The 19,307-nt window shown below is 36.4% G+C and overlaps 1 protein-coding gene across 2 annotated transcripts in view; it reads left to right on the forward strand.

The window, feature by feature from the left end:
* The window catches only part of LOC138309112 (uncharacterized), a 39,319-nt gene extending 20,932 nt beyond the window's left edge, over positions 1-18,387 (forward strand). For both annotated transcript variants that reach the window (XM_069250251.1, XM_069250253.1), the window contains exons 3-7: positions 883-1,058; positions 2,860-2,910; positions 12,595-12,729; positions 12,922-13,228; positions 13,578-18,387. In XM_069250251.1, the coding sequence (XP_069106352.1) occupies positions 883-1,058; positions 2,860-2,910; positions 12,595-12,729; positions 12,922-13,228; positions 13,578-13,933 (1,025 nt within the window). In that variant the 3' untranslated portion in view covers positions 13,934-18,387. The remainder of the gene's footprint in view (positions 1-882; positions 1,059-2,859; positions 2,911-12,594; positions 12,730-12,921; positions 13,229-13,577) is intronic.
* The last annotated feature ends 920 nt before the right edge of the window (positions 18,388-19,307 follow it).

Consider the following 19,307-nt stretch of genomic DNA (forward strand, 5'->3'; position numbering starts at 1 on the left):
AAAGTCCTAATAAATCTAATTACTCAATTTTCCTTATTAACATTTCTTTGAGACGATGAACCTGTGTAATTTTACTTAATGCACGATTCAAAGATTAAAAATATATCGTTTCTAATTTTTATATCATTGTTTTCAATTCAATAATGTTGACTGGAAATGAATAAGGGCTCGGCGTACAGTCAGAAAACATTGACAACGCAGCTATTCCACGCACCACTACCGGAAGCTCGAGTCGAAATCAATACCACCTATCGATTTTTTTCACAGGTGTGCTATAATTTGGATTATACTCTTAAAGTGCTGCATATAAACCAGCCCCGCACTCAATGTTCAGAGATAAAAAACATAAACTTCGATAGGTCAGACGATAGAGGGCGCTTGTTATTTTATTAATGTTATAAATGAATCGTAAGTAACCACGCTCCTCGTGCAGTACAGTAAAATGGGATTCGGAAAAAAACGTCTAGTATTCTTATGTTTGATCAATACTTTAAATCATTTCTAACTTTAAAAAGCAAAAGTGTTTAAGCCAATATTTAGAAATAATTTATAATACTCGACAATTCTCAAGTTCTTTTCTATATTTTGCAGAGAGGACTTTGATGATAAAGTAAATCTGTCAGAATCCATTTTTGTCCACATAAACCCTTCACACTTTTTATATTCATAATGTCGTCTCACGTTTTCTAATCACCATGTCAGGTACTTGTAAACTACAACAATCCGTCCTCTGTATCCAAAGGTGGCCTATGTTGCCAACGGAAATACTTACAACATTACTTGCCTGATTTTTTTTCAATATCTACACCCCTTTTAACTTATGGTCAAACTTTGTTGAATAAGAAAAGCATCTTTGACTGACTTTTTTTTTCTAACTTTCAGACGACCCGAACTACTTTGACGGAGAAGGGCGGGAATGTGTGAACTGCGGAGCGATATCGACGCCATTGTGGCGGAAGGACGGGACGGGTCATTATTTGTGCAATGCGTGTGGATTATATCATAAAATGAATGGATTAACTCGACATCAAAACAGTAAAGCCTCCCCTTCTAGTCAGGTAATTAGAAACATTTTATTGCTTTGTGGTTTAATTCTTTTGAATGTCAAAATCAAACGATAAAATTGAAAATTGGATTTAGATTAATGCGCAGCGTAGATTGCGATATCTTCTAGGTCTTATGCACTGCATCATGATAACTATGCAGTGTAAACCTTTCAGCACTAATTGAAAGGAAAAGAATGCCACTTCACATTATTTTTGTTAGATGTTGATGTCATTACTATTTTCAACAGTTCTGATAAGATAAAATGTGACAGTATAACACCAATGTTATGAGACGGATTGGAAATATTTTAAAAAATACATGTGGGACTTAATTTTACTTTCACAATCTCGATCCGAAAATCTGCATTGGTATATGGTAAACTAATAAGCGAGTTTTTATTTATTTATTTTTTATTCATTTATTTATCATCTTCTTGAAAAATGCAATGTCATATATTTTTCGTGGAGATTCCCTGGAGAGTAATATCTAGCACATAATTGTCTTTCCCCCCATATCCATGCCGTTTTTCAACAGAGAAACTTTTTAAAATCTATCTATACATATTTTGTCAAAGCAAAGACAGATATTATAAAACTTATATAAGTCCCTCTTCGACACAAATTAATTACAACCAATTAACAGATATGACTTTACAAACAGAAACAATTACATTTTTGCCTCCGATTTAGCTATTGCTATCTTCCCTGTCTCTCCCAATCGTTTGTATATAAAGTTTTTCACATGGGCTAAGTTGGATAACTCTGTATACCTTTATCAGTTGGCGAATTTTAAATTGTGTAAAGGGAAGTAACCCATGTAACGAGAGACTGAAATTTTGTCCACTATTCAATATACATGTACCAGTGCTGTATATTTCTAGTTTGGGTGAAACAAAGACAAAAATACAGATTTGTTTAGATTTGTTCGATGAATATTTAAATTTACGTGATAACGGAAATATAATTGTAGTTTACTTTAGCAAAATAAACTTTTCTGTTAATTAATTACAAAAAAGGACACAAAAATGTACACAAAAATGGGCAGAATTGGTCAGATTATTGACAAGATATATCTTTAATGTGTACAAGTCATGAGAGAAAACAACATCCTGTAAAAGACAAAAGGCAACATATATATAAAAAAAAATACTGTTAACTTAAAAAAAAAACGCGGATTCTAAAGCGAGCATGGGATTACAATGTATTCATAAACATTTCAGCGTCTCAAAAATCCATCGGTCCTTTTTTGTTAGCTATGTGTCGATGCATATTTGTACAAAAGGATGGACTGTGTGAATGAAATTCTAAGTTTATAATAATTTGAAATATACTTGCAAACACATGCTTTAAGAACTCGTACATTGTCACCAGGCTTTCGTAAGTTAAATCTTGCCAGTAAATAAACATCCTTAAAACATTGCAGTACTGTACTCACATATATTCCAATTTCCGGAGATTTAACGACATTTTCTCTTAAACGTTTAAACAAATTATGTGAGAACATGTCACTAGACGTGTAATACGATTGACTGAGGTTAAGGATTCCAAAAACTTAAAATTACCCCTTATCGGGCCTCACTGTTCGGTTACATGTCGACTCGACTCAGACTAGGGATATCTGATTTCCCCACACGAAACTTTCACTCCCCCTGAATTTTACAACATCAACACTCGGCATTAGTGGTACACGTCTCGGGAGGGACGGACTGAGTCTATAAACATACACCCACCGTGAAAAGTCGTCAGATTCCCATCGCCTTTCTATATATATATCGGGATGTCAGTGGATTTAGTGTCGTATTTCATATTCCAGGATTCGCCTGAAGACGAAAAACCAAAGAAGTTCGAAAGTAAATATGATAAGGTAAGTTAATTTTTCTATTATTAACTTTTTTTTTTGTAATGAAGAAAAAAACATTTTTCCTGTGTGTGTTTCTTTCCGTTCGTCACGTGCGCGTACCTTTGAGGGCGTATAAATATAAATTTACCCTACAATTGAGAATAACCGATATAGATATAAACTGTAGATGACTAGCATCAACACGTTCATACAAGTTATTATTTTTACTCAACAAATCAGGAAATGGTATAAAAGGATGGCAGAAATATGAAATATTTTAGATAGCCTTTCTGACTGTATCTGCTATAGATCGCCACCTGTTCACACAGGGACTTGATGTAAAATCCCACCCACAGTCCGAAAGTTGTTTGATTGAAAGCAATCGTGTGTTATGGGGGCTTGTGCCAAAACCCTATAACTTGAACGTCGGAAGCTTTAGATGGTTTCAAATTGACGAAAATTCATATTTCAGTATACATATTTATTATTTGTAGTCTAGAAACGGCTATATTTTGTTAATTGTTAATACAACGCGACTAACGTTTGTATTATTTTTTGTATAAATGATAGTTAAGCTGTCAATGCTGTTACAAGAAGTGTACTTAACGCTAATTACTGTGGCCGATTAAGTATGGTGTGCATACAAATACTGGTCTCGGGGGACTATTTACTGTCTGTGTCAACACAAGTTTTATGATCAGTCAGTGGTCAGTTTTACAATCTCCTGGATACATGGATACATGTTTTGGGGTCAGCTGTAACGAAATGGTGTCGGGGTTGAAATTTTGGGAGGGCGCTATATGGTACACCAGCTGTTAGGGTTAGCGTTGAGTCGTATCACTGTATATTCTGATATCAACTGTTATCAATGATAATCAGAGGTACGTACAAAGTCATCACAGGAAACTTATTAGTGAATTACTTACACATATATTAATTATACTGCATGTTTTAATCTAATTACGTGTAAAACTAGATTACAAACGGACACCATTATTAATATGTAGTTTTCAGTATGTATTCAGAAGAAGAAACATGTGTTTCTGACATGAAGATACGTATCAAAATACAGATGTCAAATGCTATAAATGGGAAAACCTAACTGTGTTCAAATCAGTTCAGTTATTCAAAGTATAAAATTAGGGGAATCATGCTTCATTGAAAAATAAAAGAAATAATTATTGAAATATCATTGATTTTAAGAGCTCTATATTAACTGAACTGCAAAAAAAATTCTAATACCATAGGTATACGATGGTAGCTTATTCTGACAGTATCACATGTAATATTCAAAATAAAACCATTAAAAGTTTATATTAATTATAATGTAGTCTAGCAGGTCACAATATTGATGACGTAACTTTAATCATGACGTCATATTTACCTTTAATTTTATACTTTAAAGATAAACTTATTTAATCTAAGCGATGTATCCAGTTTGTATATATGATCGACTTTAAATATCCGGATTTAACTTGATGAGGGGAGGTAAAATCTAAGTGCAATACATTTGAATTTAGAACGGGTAAAAGGAAAACAAAACACATTTATTTGTAAGTGCGAGGAATCTTAGAGGCTTCACACCTTCCCGTATAGCCGATAGTATCCGATTTCGGTTTGATGTTGTAGACTCTGTTTGCGAGATCACGTTTTCCTTACCAGGCTAACCGTATAAACATTTCACCGACACTAATTTATTTATAGATGTGACTTAACGCAAGTTTTCCGTAAAACAATTTGTTCAATTTTCTCTGAAAAGGATCGGTTTAAATAGGATTAGGATCCACAGGAGTTTTTAAATGCCACGAAGAGAAATTGTGATATGGTGAAAAACATGAATATACCTTTTCAACAATCAATTAGAGATGTTTAAAGGTATACGTATTCAAGTTTGTAACCGAAATTAGAATACGCATATCCAATATGTTGATGTATTTATTATGTATAATGTAATTGATACACACTATCATTACAACAAATGTCAACTTAAGAAGCATATTCTTATTTTCAAAGAGCCTAGTCTATGTTTATTACAAAATGTAAATTTATTTTCTATAATCAAATACATAAATACCCCATGGTAGCCCCCGATGCGCTATTGAAATTCAATAGTATTGGTATACACGTCCCCCGGGACCCGTCACCCGGCCGGCAGTAAGTGTGATGCATAGCCAGTGCATGTATTCGTTACAGTTACTAAAAAGGGGTCCACGAAAGGGGACTCCCATTAAATTTTAATTTGACTCTTTGAATCATATATACATGTATTTATATAATCTTTCGAAGTTATCCAGTGGAACATTTTTGCCATTTGAATTTAAGACACATTCCTAGTAGAGCCATTGAGCGTTCCGTAAAGCATTCTTATCTGACGAAAATCTAAAATTCTTCAACGCGGAGTCTCACTGGGAGATGGTTTTGGTTCGCGAGCTCATCAACTGATGTCGAGAAAAATGAATGAAGGCGCATGTCAAAAGATGGAAATCTCCCAATCTTCATACACTCTCCGGGATAAGTAAATATTGTGGTAGGGCCGGAATTACAGTCGGAGTCGGATCTAAAATCACATCGATAGTATAATTTGTTTATCCTCAGCGTCCGTCTCGAAACATTGTCAATATAGGCCCTGTTAAATTGGACGCAGTTAAAGCCCGGGAGGGGGATTAAAGGCACATCGCTCTCAATTACATGTATATAAGTTGTTAGATTGGTCCGGGGGTAAGGTTGAGAGGAGGGCGTACATTAAGGCCATGTGATTGTGTTTTGGAGGGAATAGATGAAGGGGTCACAACATTTTTTCAATATACGCACTGTAAAGTTGAAAAGGAGGTTCGCGGACATGTCTTAACAATTTCCTGAGCTTTTTTTTCCTATAGAAAACCATTAATGAAGGCGAGAAAAAAACTGAAATTAATAACTGTTCCAGCTTTTGTAGAACTGCCCCAGCTTCTAAAGAACTGTCACAGACTTTGTAGAACTGCTCCAGCCTTTGTAGAACTGACCCAGCCTCTGTAGAACCGTCCCAGACTTTGTAGAACTGTCCCAGCCTTTGTAGAACTGTCTCAGACTTTGTAGAACTGTCTCAGACTTTGTAGAACTGATCCAGCCTTCGTAGAACTGTCCCAGCCTCTGTAGAACTGTCCCAGACTTTGTAGAACGGCCCAGCCTTTGTAGAACCGTCCCAGCCTCTGTAGAACTGTCCCAGACTTTGTAGAACTGCCCCAGCCTCTGTAGAACTGTTCCAGCCTTTGTAGAACTGCCCCAGCCTTTGTAGAAATGCCCCAGACTTTGTATAACTGCCCAGCCTTTGTAGAACTGTCCCAGCCTTTGTAGAACTGCCCAAGCCTCTGTAGAACTGCCCCAGCCTTTGTAGAACTGTCCCAGCCTTTGTAGAACTGCCCCAGCCTCTGTAGAACTGCCCCAGCCTTTGTAGAACTGTCCCAGCCGTTGTAGAACTGCCACAGACTTTGTAGAACTGCCCCGGACTTTGTAGAACTGCCCCAGCCTCTGTAATGATTTCCTACGGGACCATCTCAGAATTAGGTATTTTAGCGAAACGTGGCCCTGATAGATTGAAGAAATAGTGACCGAGCAGGTCTAAAATGTACATAATTATATCATTCACAGTTCAGTTTTCTTGGAATATTCCGAACATCCAATTAGTAAAATCGTTTTTTTGAGTCGCAATTATTTGTAAAACAAACCGATGGTTTTCCATCTCAGGAAACTATTTCAAACCGATAAGAACTCATTAATTACTGCCAAAAAGATCAAACCAGGAATTATCACTCCCTCATCTAAACACATCGTCTCGTCTCAACCTGAACATTATATAGTCTGATTTTTACGCATGTTTTTATCAAACTGAACTAATTGGAATCATTACAGTTGGAACGACTATTTTTTTGGCGATAGGGTCTAGGGAAAAAATGGGTTTGGTGCTGATATAGGAATGAACAGTCGTATGGTGTAATCTTAAGGGCAGATATTATTAGAAAGTTTTGTCATTTTAATTATGTATTAACACAGGCGAAGACGCTAATGACAAACAGCAGATTATGAAATTTGGCAGTATGATTCTTCTCAGATTCTGTGATAATTTCAAAGTGAAAATGAAAATATAAGAGACTTAGAGGATTTGCAGTGGTCTAGTGGTTAATACATATCGACATATTATCGCACATCTTCCAACGCTGGGTCGCGAGTTCGAATCATGTAGGACAGTTGCCACGCATTGACCGCTGGTCGACGGTTTTTCTCCGGGTACTCCGAATTACCTCCATTCATAAACCTGTCACGTCTTTTAATGACCTTGACTGTTGAATCAGTGTTGGTAGGACATTAAACATACCGAGCGAGAGTTTCTTCGAGACAGGCAGGCTTTAGAAAATCATCGCCGGAAATACCAAGTCGACCCCCTATACCGGTACCTTACTAACTACAATTAGACCTTTAATGTATGGTAAAATTCAATTAACATGTCCATAATCCTTGTGCCTTATAACTCGCTATTAAGACCCCCAACTCTACCGAGTTGATTAATAGAGTAGTCTCCCCTTAGATCCGGTAAATCCTTCCTGGTCTGGGACTTGTAGTCGTGAACCTTGCGAGGGTACCTGACTGAGCCCGTGCTGGGGGAATAATAACATACGAAGTATAGATTTGCTCTATGGACGGTTTGTCCATTAGAGTGTGGGTCCAGATATACATGCACTTATCGCAATTATTTTTATATTCCGAATAAGCCTTTCCAAACGGGTAAGGAAGTGACGTAATCACATGGGAACTTGTCATTTCCTGCCGAAGAACAACCTCCCGACCACCAGTGGCTTCGCCATTAACCTAAGTAAATACTTGCGCACCGAACCCCTCGGCGAAGTACTGACCTGCTGTCATTTCAATGTTAATGTCACAGTAGCGACATGACCGGAGTGTACTAAGAATCGAACTTCTTATCTATGTAGTTATAATACGATTATCTGGTTCTAACACCCGTCGTTACGTCATGTTATCTGCTGACATACGTAATACTCGTATATAGTACCATGTAGAGTATGATTTTTATCGTTTGTTTTAATCTAGACCTCTTAAACGTTTAAAAATGGTCTAAGGGCACTCTGGTGGGTCCATGATTATATAATCTGTAACTAATTCTTATATCCCCTTGGACTGGACTAGAGAATTCCGATGTAATCAAAATAAACCCAGATTAACATTAGTGGTCAAGGGGTTTCAAATAAGAAACAATTTTGAATAATACTATGAAATACTTAATAGTTAAAAAGACTATCCATTTCCGCTTTTGACAAGCAAATGTTACCGCATTATTTAACCTAATTCAAGCTAAGTTAATAATAGTAGAATATCAGAGAGATTAACAGTCAGAACGGGTTCACCAAATTCTGACCGATGATCGAGCCATACGTATACCAGGTATGTTCTTATCTTAGTCACTGATCATTTTATAGCAGTCTATCTCGCTATCTCTAGTGACGATAAAGGGAGATAACATGATATTAACCACGTTTTAGAATGACCTTGAAAATCCAATACTAAAAAAATATATCAATATGTTAAAAAAACATTTGAACCCAATAAGAGCGCACAATGTACCGAGAGTTGATACATCGACAAGTAACTTCTCCATACTTTTGATTAAACACAATTTACAGTAACTTAAAACTGAAACGTTTATGAATCTAAACATTGATCTTAGATCGAAGTTAAAATCTTATCAAGAAATTCCTGGTTGATGAATAATACCCATGTTGTGCCAAAAGTTGATAATTCATAAAGAAATAAAAGAAAAAAAATCGTAAGTCAACAACCTAAGCAACATCAAAATATTTCAAGAACCCTGCTCAAGGTCTGACGGATCTACAGAGAGCCCAATAGAATGTTTCGAACATTACAAGTAAGAAGTCATAGATCTATCTTCTATCCCTAGTCAGCCGTCACTGGATAGGTTTACGGTACTGCCCACCGCTGGGCATTAAAGCCAGCAGCCGTAGCGCTGCCAAGTATTCACGATCAAACCTTGAGTACATTCGGAACATCTCTGCTTATGACAAAGAATGACTAGCACTCCTATCTAATGTAAGATTAATCGCTTTCAACCGTACCAGGATTAACCATACCGCAGACATCTCTAACTTATAAAACTGAACAAAAATCCCTAAAACGTTTCGAAAGACACGGGCATCTTGCTGAGAAAGTTCGTTTAACGTATCCACGTCGAGGATTATTAAGGAGTTTGGCCCTCGGTTAGTTTTAAGACTTTAATACCGAAGAGTTCCATTAGTCAGACGATGTTAATGCTTTGTTTCCGCTCTCTCGAATTATACATTGAGTTATATTATATGCCAAATATTTAAAGTTTAGAACTATGACGGATGATGTGTAGCTAGTGTATATGAAATATTTGTACCCAAACTCTGCTGCAAACAATATCCGTAGTGGAACCTGTCCAAGACATCGTTTTCTCCCATACTTCACATGGATATCCCGTGGTTGATAGGGAAAAGATATCTCTATTTTACACAGGGGATGTAAGACAGCTCACACGTGCTAGACAATAACGTGACGTCATCAATACATGCGACGTCACTGCGGCGCGCATTGTCGTCGACGTCATCAATTTTGACACATAACGACGTTTCTGCGATAATGGCGCGATGAAAAAGCTGTAAACCAAGTGGAATTTTTATTATTTTTTTCTACTATTAATGGGATAAAAAGAATCAAACATGGGTCTGTGAAGTGGACAGGGATATCTCAACCCTCGTAAAAGATTTTGGCCATCAACCCAAAAGCCGAGGGTTGACGGCCAAAACCTTTCACTCGGGTTGAGATAAATAGAACCTTACATGGGTCTGTGAAGTGGACAGGGATATATCTCAACCCGAGTGAAAGATTTTGGCCGATCAACCCGAGGCTTGCCGAGAAAAAATGATGAAATTCCACTTGGTTTCCAGCTTTTTCATCGCGCGATTATCGCAGGAACGTCGTTATGCGTCAAAATTGATGACGTCGACTACAATTCGCGCCGCAGGGACGTCGCATGTATTGATGACGTCATGTTATTGTCTAGCGCGTGTGAGATGTCTTACACCCCCCTGTGTAAGATAGAGATTTCTCGCAACTCGGACAGGGAAATCTCACATGATACCCGGTGCTAGATTTTTCTATCTCGTCCGATCTCTCTGGTACCTTTACGCGAATTTTGGCGGAATTTTACGCCATTCATGTAAAAGTCCGCACCATGTGACGTCAAACTCTCGAACCGGTGACGTCACAAGCGTCAGATAATCAATATTATTAGAAATATGTGCATTCAGTCATTTACCATGCATTGTTTGGTTGTTGTTTGTATTTATGAAAACAGTATGTACCGATTGATCATCGTTTGTCTTTGATACAACCGAACTACAGTTTTATGCGGAATGACTGAAATCGAAGCGCAGATAAAATGGTTAATCGGCTTTGAACCAGGCGGCCCATGACGGGATAGTTTTACACTCTGAACGCGTATATAGATGTGTTTTGTTATATCTTAGAGGCACGAGGAAAAAATCTATTACCTATAAGTGATCGAGATCGGGTTATCTCAGTCTCGGGCTAAGATTTTGTAACATCCCAACCTCGGCTAACGCCTCGGTTGGGATTATGTTACAAAATCTTAGCCCTCGACTGAAATAACCTGTTCACTTACAGGTAACAGATTTTATTAGCCCTTTTATTTTCCCTAGCAACCGCGGGATATCCCTGTGAAGTATGGGATAAATCCCTGTCCACTTTACAGGCCCATGTGAGATTCTATTAATCCATGCTTTCTCCATAAACGTGTTTACGGAAATAAACAAAACTAGATTTATATTTTTTTTGTGATATATGTAAATGTGAGAAAATAAAGCATTTGCCATTCGGGATCTTTAAATTATCCTTTTCACGATTAATAATGGGTTGTTGTTTTTTTGTAAATTATGTTCTTGGATGTTTTGATTCGAACTTGGTACATCAAAGTCTGAGGCGATTGTGTTACCCAGCTACAACCAATCAGAGTACATTTGGAACCACAAATATCATAAAGAAATATTCGTTAAAAGAATAGTCCCTGCTAAATTGTTTTTAGTACTTTACATGAGAGTTAACTGCCTGAAATGCGAGACTATTTACATTATTATTATCTCCCTTTATCACCAGACCATTGGAACTCTGGTTATCTCCCATTTTTATTGAGTTGATTATCTCCCTTTAACATCGAGCTGGTGACATATTAACATTTTAAATAGCGGGACAAAATACGAGCCAGGAATTTGTATCACCGGATAATATTCACGAGTGGAAATAGTTTTTTGGCTTGCTTCAAGTGTTTTTTGATGTAGACGAACTTACGGAATTCAAACAAATGTTTATTATTGAACTTAAACTGACGTTTGACGCTCTATCTTGGAGCAGAATAAACCCAATTATCGCCAGAATGAAACCAATGTCTGACGCCAGCGCGCGCCTTTAGACAATATTATGTATAGCTAATCTATATTTGATACATAATACGCCGCACATATCTGGAAAATGTGAAAACTGTGATAAATATTTACGCGAATCCGTCATGCCTCGTACAAACGCACGAGCGTAATTTATGAGGCATAACTTCAAACACATCGAGCCAGTACAGAGCTCCCGAGATAAACTTCTTTTTTGACAAGAATGATGGACAGTTATGCGCATTTTTGCTGTGAAAGCGTAACGGTTTATTGGAGATGAAAAATGCAGAAATGTTAAAGGAAAAAACCCACCAAGATTTTCCTCAATTCTGATGGTCATTGATACATGGGTATACAACTTAGTGTCTCAAATGTACACGAATCCAAATAAATACAGTTTGTCACGACTTTCGTGTGCTGGTCTTTCATTTCAGTCTGATCATAAACCTAGGTCAAAAACTTAACTTTCATTGGATATAAATCTTATTTACATAAAACTTTTAAAATAATTTAAAATGCAATGTGATTATGACCAAGTAGCTCCTCTATAAATTATATGATCAATATTTGTTTTCCTAAACGTTGTACAAATACCATTTGGGCACAATGTCAAAATTGCATTTTTGTGTTGCATTGCTTGTACACAGTTATGTTATAAAGCGATGTAAAGTTCAAAGTGACAGTGGCTCATTCATTGGCACGACCAGGCATCATTAATAATTTGCTGTACAAAATCAAAATACCAACTTTGTATTTGATTATGCACATTGTTATAATGACAAATATATATATCGATATATCAGTAACCAGTATTTTTGGTAAAACACGAATCTCTATCCTGTCTATCCTCCATACCATGGTATTCCATTCGGAATTCTGGACGTGGTCGGCTGTTTGGTTTGGTGGTTAGGCAGAGTGTCTTATTTACAACTAATGGCCTGGAAGGACGGCCTTCATGTAAACCCTGTTAATGTCCGCACGCTCTGAAGATGCTTTTCATCGGCTTGTATGGCGTAATATTGAATAAATGCTGCGGTTGAACTTGGTCACACCGCGTGAAAAAGACGTTCGTGTAGTTCCATAGCTCTCCCTCGTGGTTGTTTAAAATTATATTTTGTCATAGGACTGGTGACAAATCGTTATTAAACAAAAGACGACTGATTTGAAAAAGGGGATTGCTAAAGAAAGACATCAACCTTTTGTTTACATTTTATTGTTACAGGCGAACAACAACAACCGGAACCGGATGGGACTGTCTTGTGTGAATTGTGGGACCACTACTACCACCCTCTGGCGGCGAAATGGAGAAGGAGAACCCGTATGTAACGCATGCGGCCTTTACTACAAACTGCATCAGGTATGTTATTCACAGCAGAACTTAATCCTTATATCCTTTGTCCGAAATCGGAACTCATAAATACACAGACTACTATTTTTTCGATTTATCCGTGTACTGTCAGGTGTCATAAGCGTCATCGCAAATATGATCGTTTCTTCAGAAATCTTGGATAATATCAAACAATATAATATATTTTAATGTTTCCTCCAGGTAAATCGGCCGATGTCAATGAAGAAAGACGGGATTCAGACTCGAAAACGAAAACCCAAGACCAGCTCTAAAAAATCGCCCTCTAATAAAGAAGTGTCCCTTCACGTTGAACATCAGCAACTTCAGCAACAACAACAACAGCAGCAACAACAACAACACCAACATCAACAGCAACATCAGCAGCAACAACATCAGCCGCAACACAATCAACAGCAACACTTCCCCCTCCATCATCATCAGCCTCATGTGTCAGCGCCCTCTACCGGCCTGCTAGACCTGTCAGCGACAAAGGCAGATAACTCGTCAGGTAAGTGTTAATATGATGTGTTGATATTATTTAAAATGTGACACATTTTTTGTTTGAATTGACGGTTGGACACTTATAGTGTTGACCTGAGTATTGAAATATTCCAAATATTCCGTTTCTACATCTTAAAATATGTTATTTGCATTCATTGACGTTTATTTTTCTTGGAGAAAATGGATAAGAAAATATGAAAAAATATACTCAGATCTAGAACAACTTAATCTCAATTTTAAATCTCTGAAATAGAATTCATACAGACATAAATGTTTCCATCTGTCTGCATACTGAACCTCTGTGTCAAGCTTCAAACATTTCCTCAATGTTTATATTCTCTTACTTTTATTTCCAGTGACTGAGATGAAACCTCTGATGTCTTCCTATCCAAATCTTTATCAGACACACGGCTCAGTGCTAGCTGCTCTAAGCACTCCTCCCCCTGCGCTCCTACAGGTCGGCAGCCCGCCACCCGGGGTTCTTCCATCCATACATCATCTAAGCCCGGATTACAGTATCGAACGCGCCCTAGCCATGAATCAGAACCTCGTTTTGAAGCAGGAACCCCACATATTCGAACCTTCGCCTCCAAAAGCTATTCCTGTTTCTATTGGTATGGAGTCGGAAACGAACTTGCGAGCCTCTCCAGAAGGAACGCCACCTGGCGGTGATATTGTTCAACTCAAGGCAGCGATCGTTACGCAGAATTAGTAGCGGCAAATGTGATAGTGGCGCATGCGCTTGGGACCTAAGTAAAATTATTTGAAGTCATATCGAAACTACACCTTTTCTTTACTCAGTAGGATATTTTGTGGTCATGGATGTTAGAGATGTTTACATTCAATTTGTACACATTTCTTTGTCGCTAACATTGCATGTAAAGACTTGTTTAAACATACTCCGATATTTTCCGGGGGTCAAAAGAATAATTTCCGTTGAACCAAAGGTTCCTCGTCAAGGGAAATAATGGGCCTTATTCTTTTCGTTTTAAGCCTGCGGCGATAATGTTGGTGCCGGCGGTTGGGCATTTTTACATTCGATATCAAATGTAACATCAAGATAAAAGCCAGCAGAGCAGCTAACATTTCATATGAATTAATATTACTATAAAATGAGAAGTAATGTATCGTGTGAGGTGGAATATTTTAACTGTTGAAGCAGTTGTAATTGTGTCAATTATTCAGTTAATAATACAAAGCTAAACTAAGCATGTGAAATCATAATTGCATTCACAAGTACACATAATAAGACGGTATCTAATGACTATTGTTTATACATTTTTTTTTGTTATGTTAAATTTATGATATTTAGCAGCCCTTTTAGACATGTTATGGCTAAGGGAATCTGGTTGAATTAAACTGTTGTCATTTTCTTCGGGAACTGAAGTAATCATTTTTTTTCGAAATGGTTGCAAATAGGATAAACGATTAAAACAAATATATGTCTAAATGTGGATTGCCTAGCTGCTTAAAGGAAAGGGAAAATGCATTTTTGTTAACAGAACAAGTTCACATATCATTTAATTATTCTCAGGAATTTCATAAAAAAACGATTACAAAAAAGTTGTATATTAATGACTGAAAATTACTGGAATTCGACCAAGAACTATTTGTCAGGAAAACGCTTTATTTTAAATTGCATTTAGTGACGATTCCGGATTCGAGACAAATTTTCGAAAAAAAAAAAATGAAAACAATCAACACGTGATCAAACGACATAATATGATTGGATAACTGTATGTGACCTTATATGGTTACATTAGGCTGTATTTTCAGGGTACGTTGATACTGGAGAACAAGGAGAAATGGAATATCTTTATAATGACATTAATTTTTTCTGTTTTTTTTTTTTTTTTTTCTTATTTTTTCTAGAGTAAATTAGTTGAGACAGAAAGCCTGAAACAAGCATTGATGCCTCTGTAAATTCAGTGGTTATTCGGTGTCAATCACGTACCTTTCCACTGATTCCCTACCAATCGGAAGTCCCGATCGGAACACCTTGGCTGTTGCCCTAAGTCATCAACGAGTGTTCGGATCAGATGAAGTGTTCCGATTGGTTAAGTAGCTTAAAAGTGAAAATTGGGGATTTAAAAGAGATATTATTAGGTTATTTGAATATCGTTTGGAACTGATGCATATCGTTTTGTATTTGATTATTTTAATTTTTCGTGATATACTCTTAAACATTAAAGTAGGTTGATAAGTAGATGGACGTCTGATGCTATGTAACCATTCTCGGGTATACGTTAAAACGAGACAGGAATCTGCATAATAATAAACATAGGCTTACCGTGGTACAAAACGATATATTATTTGATATTGTATATATTTTTGTCTTCACTTCAATTTAGATTAATAAAAGCATATACTTCATGTAGTTAATTTGAAGGTAGGCTTTCAATACACAGTGTATTGATGCGAAATCATTTTGATTATATATATCGTTTATCAATTTGTCACAAAGTTAAATATTCATTCATTTTCTATGACGTCGAAAACTCATTTTCGGTAGTGACGTCAAAATGGTTAATTGAGTAACTATAATCGAGGATTTATCATATCTTTTGTGAGGTTGAAAATCGTTTCGTGAATTGATATTGATGACAGTGAAGCATGCAAGTAGACAATGAATTTGATGTCAATTAAATTTCAGAAAGCATTGTTAGTGAAGTTTTTAAACGTCATCAGTTTGTGTGATAAAACGTCATCATTTCGTGTGTTAGAACGTCATAGTTTGTGTGATAGTTCGATATAACTTCATTAGTGTGGGAAGTCATATATGGGTGTGACGACATCAGTTTATGTGAAAGAAAGTCGTGTTTGTGTGAAAGAACGTTATCAATTTATTGAAGAACATTATCATTTTTTGTGTGGAAACGACGTCGTTTTCTCATGCAAACATTATTGCAGCAGACAATATGCATTTGCATGAACAGATATCTTTGTATTGTGAAATAACTCTGCATAATGAAATACGACAGAAAAATGCATTACGAAGCAGAAGTTTGAGTTTAGAAATCAATATTTTGCACAATTCAATATATATGTCCTGGGAAATACTTCAGATTTTTTCTCTTTTATATCATTGTGTTCATGGAAAAAAATCCTATCTATATGTACAGATATCATAAGTATGACGACTTTGTGGTCGCTCCAGTATCTGTTTGTGGGAAGCATTAAGTCTATCCTCTTTATCTTGATATATATTCGGTAAAATATACACACTAGTTCCAAATCAATCAAGTAATAAATATAGTTATTACGTTTTAACTTTTTGAGGATGAGGTAATACATATAAAATGAGCTGACAGTTTTGAGATAGAGACTAGCCTGTCATTTTTCAAACAATCAAAAATTTTTATTTTTCAATCATACATGACTTGTAGGGATTAGATTTTCATAATGAGAATTTTAGCAGGGTAAATTGTATGTTCTATTATGGGTGTATTCAGTGGAGACTTGTCTTAGCGGACTACCACAGGCTGTATTGAGTGGTAGAACAATGTAGAAGTGTACATGTTTTCTAGGGTAAATATCACATATGTATATATGTAATTATTATTTATGTAATAGAATCATGTTCGTTAGTTTAATTTTTCACATAATTTTATTATTATGCACAGAAAAATCAAATCATAATTTTACTGATTTAAACTAAATTTTCTAATTGTCGAATCATAGACTTTAAAGACATAGGCAATTTCATGGCATATGGTCCCGTGAAGATTTGGAAACTCATTCACCCCTGGAATTTTATAATAGACTAGCCTGGAGTTTGTTTTAGAAGAATCTAAATAAGTGCGCGGGGATAGATGAGTTAAACTACAATGTACCTAAATGTTGTTCATCATGTTTTCAATGCCACTAGGCATTGTGTTAAAACAAACATTGGTGTAAATGTTTGTGATGTTTTGAATTTGTTATTATTAGCCAAAGTTTGACATTCTGGTTTCTCCTTTTGTGAGTAACTATATCTCTGGACCATCAACAAACTTATTGTCGTGGTGACTTTGTTATTCCGCGTTTTTATCCCTTAAAGTTGTAGGTGCCATAATTGTGAATTTATCTTCATAAATTGAAAACCATAATGTTTGATGAATTAAGCTGTGGAAATCATTCAAACAGGTGCCTTATAACGTTCGTTACAACACAGAAATTATGTACTGTAAAATTGTTTTTTTTTAATACCTTGTGAATGTTTAGATGGAAGCATACCTACAGAAATCACTTAACAATTTGTAATAACACTATACAAATGTGGAATTAAATTGTAGACTACAATTTGCTGGTCGTATGTACTAATTTCAATTCAATTTAAATGTAAATATATTGACTTTTGGTAAGATTTTTGTTTGATTGATAAATGCTTAACAAAAAGTACGTTTAAAATATAACGTTTATAAGGTTAACAATGGGCCGTATAGTATTGTGTGTGTAATGATCTGGTACTAACAAATACAAATATTTGTTTATCGCCACGGAAGGGTGAACAGGTCAACATTACATTCTGATCCCGTCCATATAAAGGGAAGTAACTCTAACATATCTGAATGTGACTACAACTTACCGTTTCTGTTTGTTTGTGAGTTGTATACATTTTTTTCATATATCCAAAAGCATGAATGTTTTTGTGTCTTGACAAACATGCAGATTGCTGCGAAAAGTTTGATGAATTATTTGTATGTACACATACATATTACTTATACACCATGGTATCTTTTATAGAGAACATTCGGTTGTCAATTGATGTAAATAATTGTGAGAATTTGGGTAATAGGGGGAGAAACTGGCGATTGCCGTTAAGTGCCTTACTTTTTGAAACAAAAATCTGTTCGTTACTTAAGTGTCTTAACACTTACAATATGTATGGATACATGGTTCTTAGTCTAATCTGATCCCTCGTTATTTTATTGTATTTCATGTCAACCATTTTCAAAAACATATGGGGATATTTTATAGTTTGAATATTATAGTGACGTCATAACGCCGTGTGCCTCGTTTCCATTGCCAGCGCTATTGTCTTAATGAATTAAAACCAATGTAAAATAGTGATCATTGAAATCCATCCAATTATATTATGCCATAAGTTTTGCCGATAACAATCATCTTGCCATCATGTACATTTTACATTAAAATTTTATGGAGGAAACATTCCATGATACTGAATACAGCTTGTCTTTCTTACTTTGTTTACACTGTAACAGAAAAACTAATCGGCGAGTGACTGAGAAATATGTCTGCCATTCTCCCACTAGCACCTGTCACGGTGAGCGACTAATCAAAGAGGTTTCAAGCAAAGTTACGTTTTGTATTTTCTGGGTTTAATTTCTGTTATATGAGTTTAAATACCAAATTTGTTAATATTGTAAGAAATCAAAATTGAGCATCAATATACTGGAACCCATCTATAATTGGTGTCTGACATTCTACTACCCCCAACAACAGACCTCGATGTCTGAGTGGTTAAGGTGTCTGACTTTCTACTAGCCCCGAACACCAGATCCCTATATCTAAGTGGTTTAGGTGTCTGACATTCTACTAGCCCTTAACACCAGATCCCGATGTCTGAGTGGTTAAGTTGTCTGACATTCTACTAGCTCTGAACACCAAATCCCGATGTCTGAGTGGTTAAGTTGTCTGACATTCTACTAGCCCTGAACACCAAATCCCGATGTCTGAGTGGTTAAGTTGTCTGACATTCTACTAGCCCTGAACACCAGATCCCGATGTCTGAGTGGTTAAGGTGTCTGACATTCTACTAGCTCTGAACACCAAATCCCGATGTCTGAGTGGTTAAGGTGTCTGACTTTCTACTAGCCCTGAACACCAGATCCCGATGTCTGAGTGGTTTAGGTGTCTGACATTCTACTAGCTCTGAACACCAAATCCCGATGTCTGAGTGGTTAAGACGTCTGACATGCTATTAGCCCCGAACACCAGATCCCGATGTCTGAGTGGTTAAGATGTCTGACTTTCTACTAGCCCAGAACACCAGATCCCGATGTCTGAGTGGTTAAGGTGTCTGACATTCTACTAGCTCTGAACACCAAATCCCGATGTCTGAGTGGTTAAGATGTCTGACTTTC

Source organism: Argopecten irradians, chromosome 15 (genome assembly GCF_041381155.1).
Source record: "Argopecten irradians isolate NY chromosome 15, Ai_NY, whole genome shotgun sequence".
NCBI lineage: Eukaryota > Metazoa > Mollusca > Bivalvia > Pectinida > Pectinidae > Argopecten > Argopecten irradians.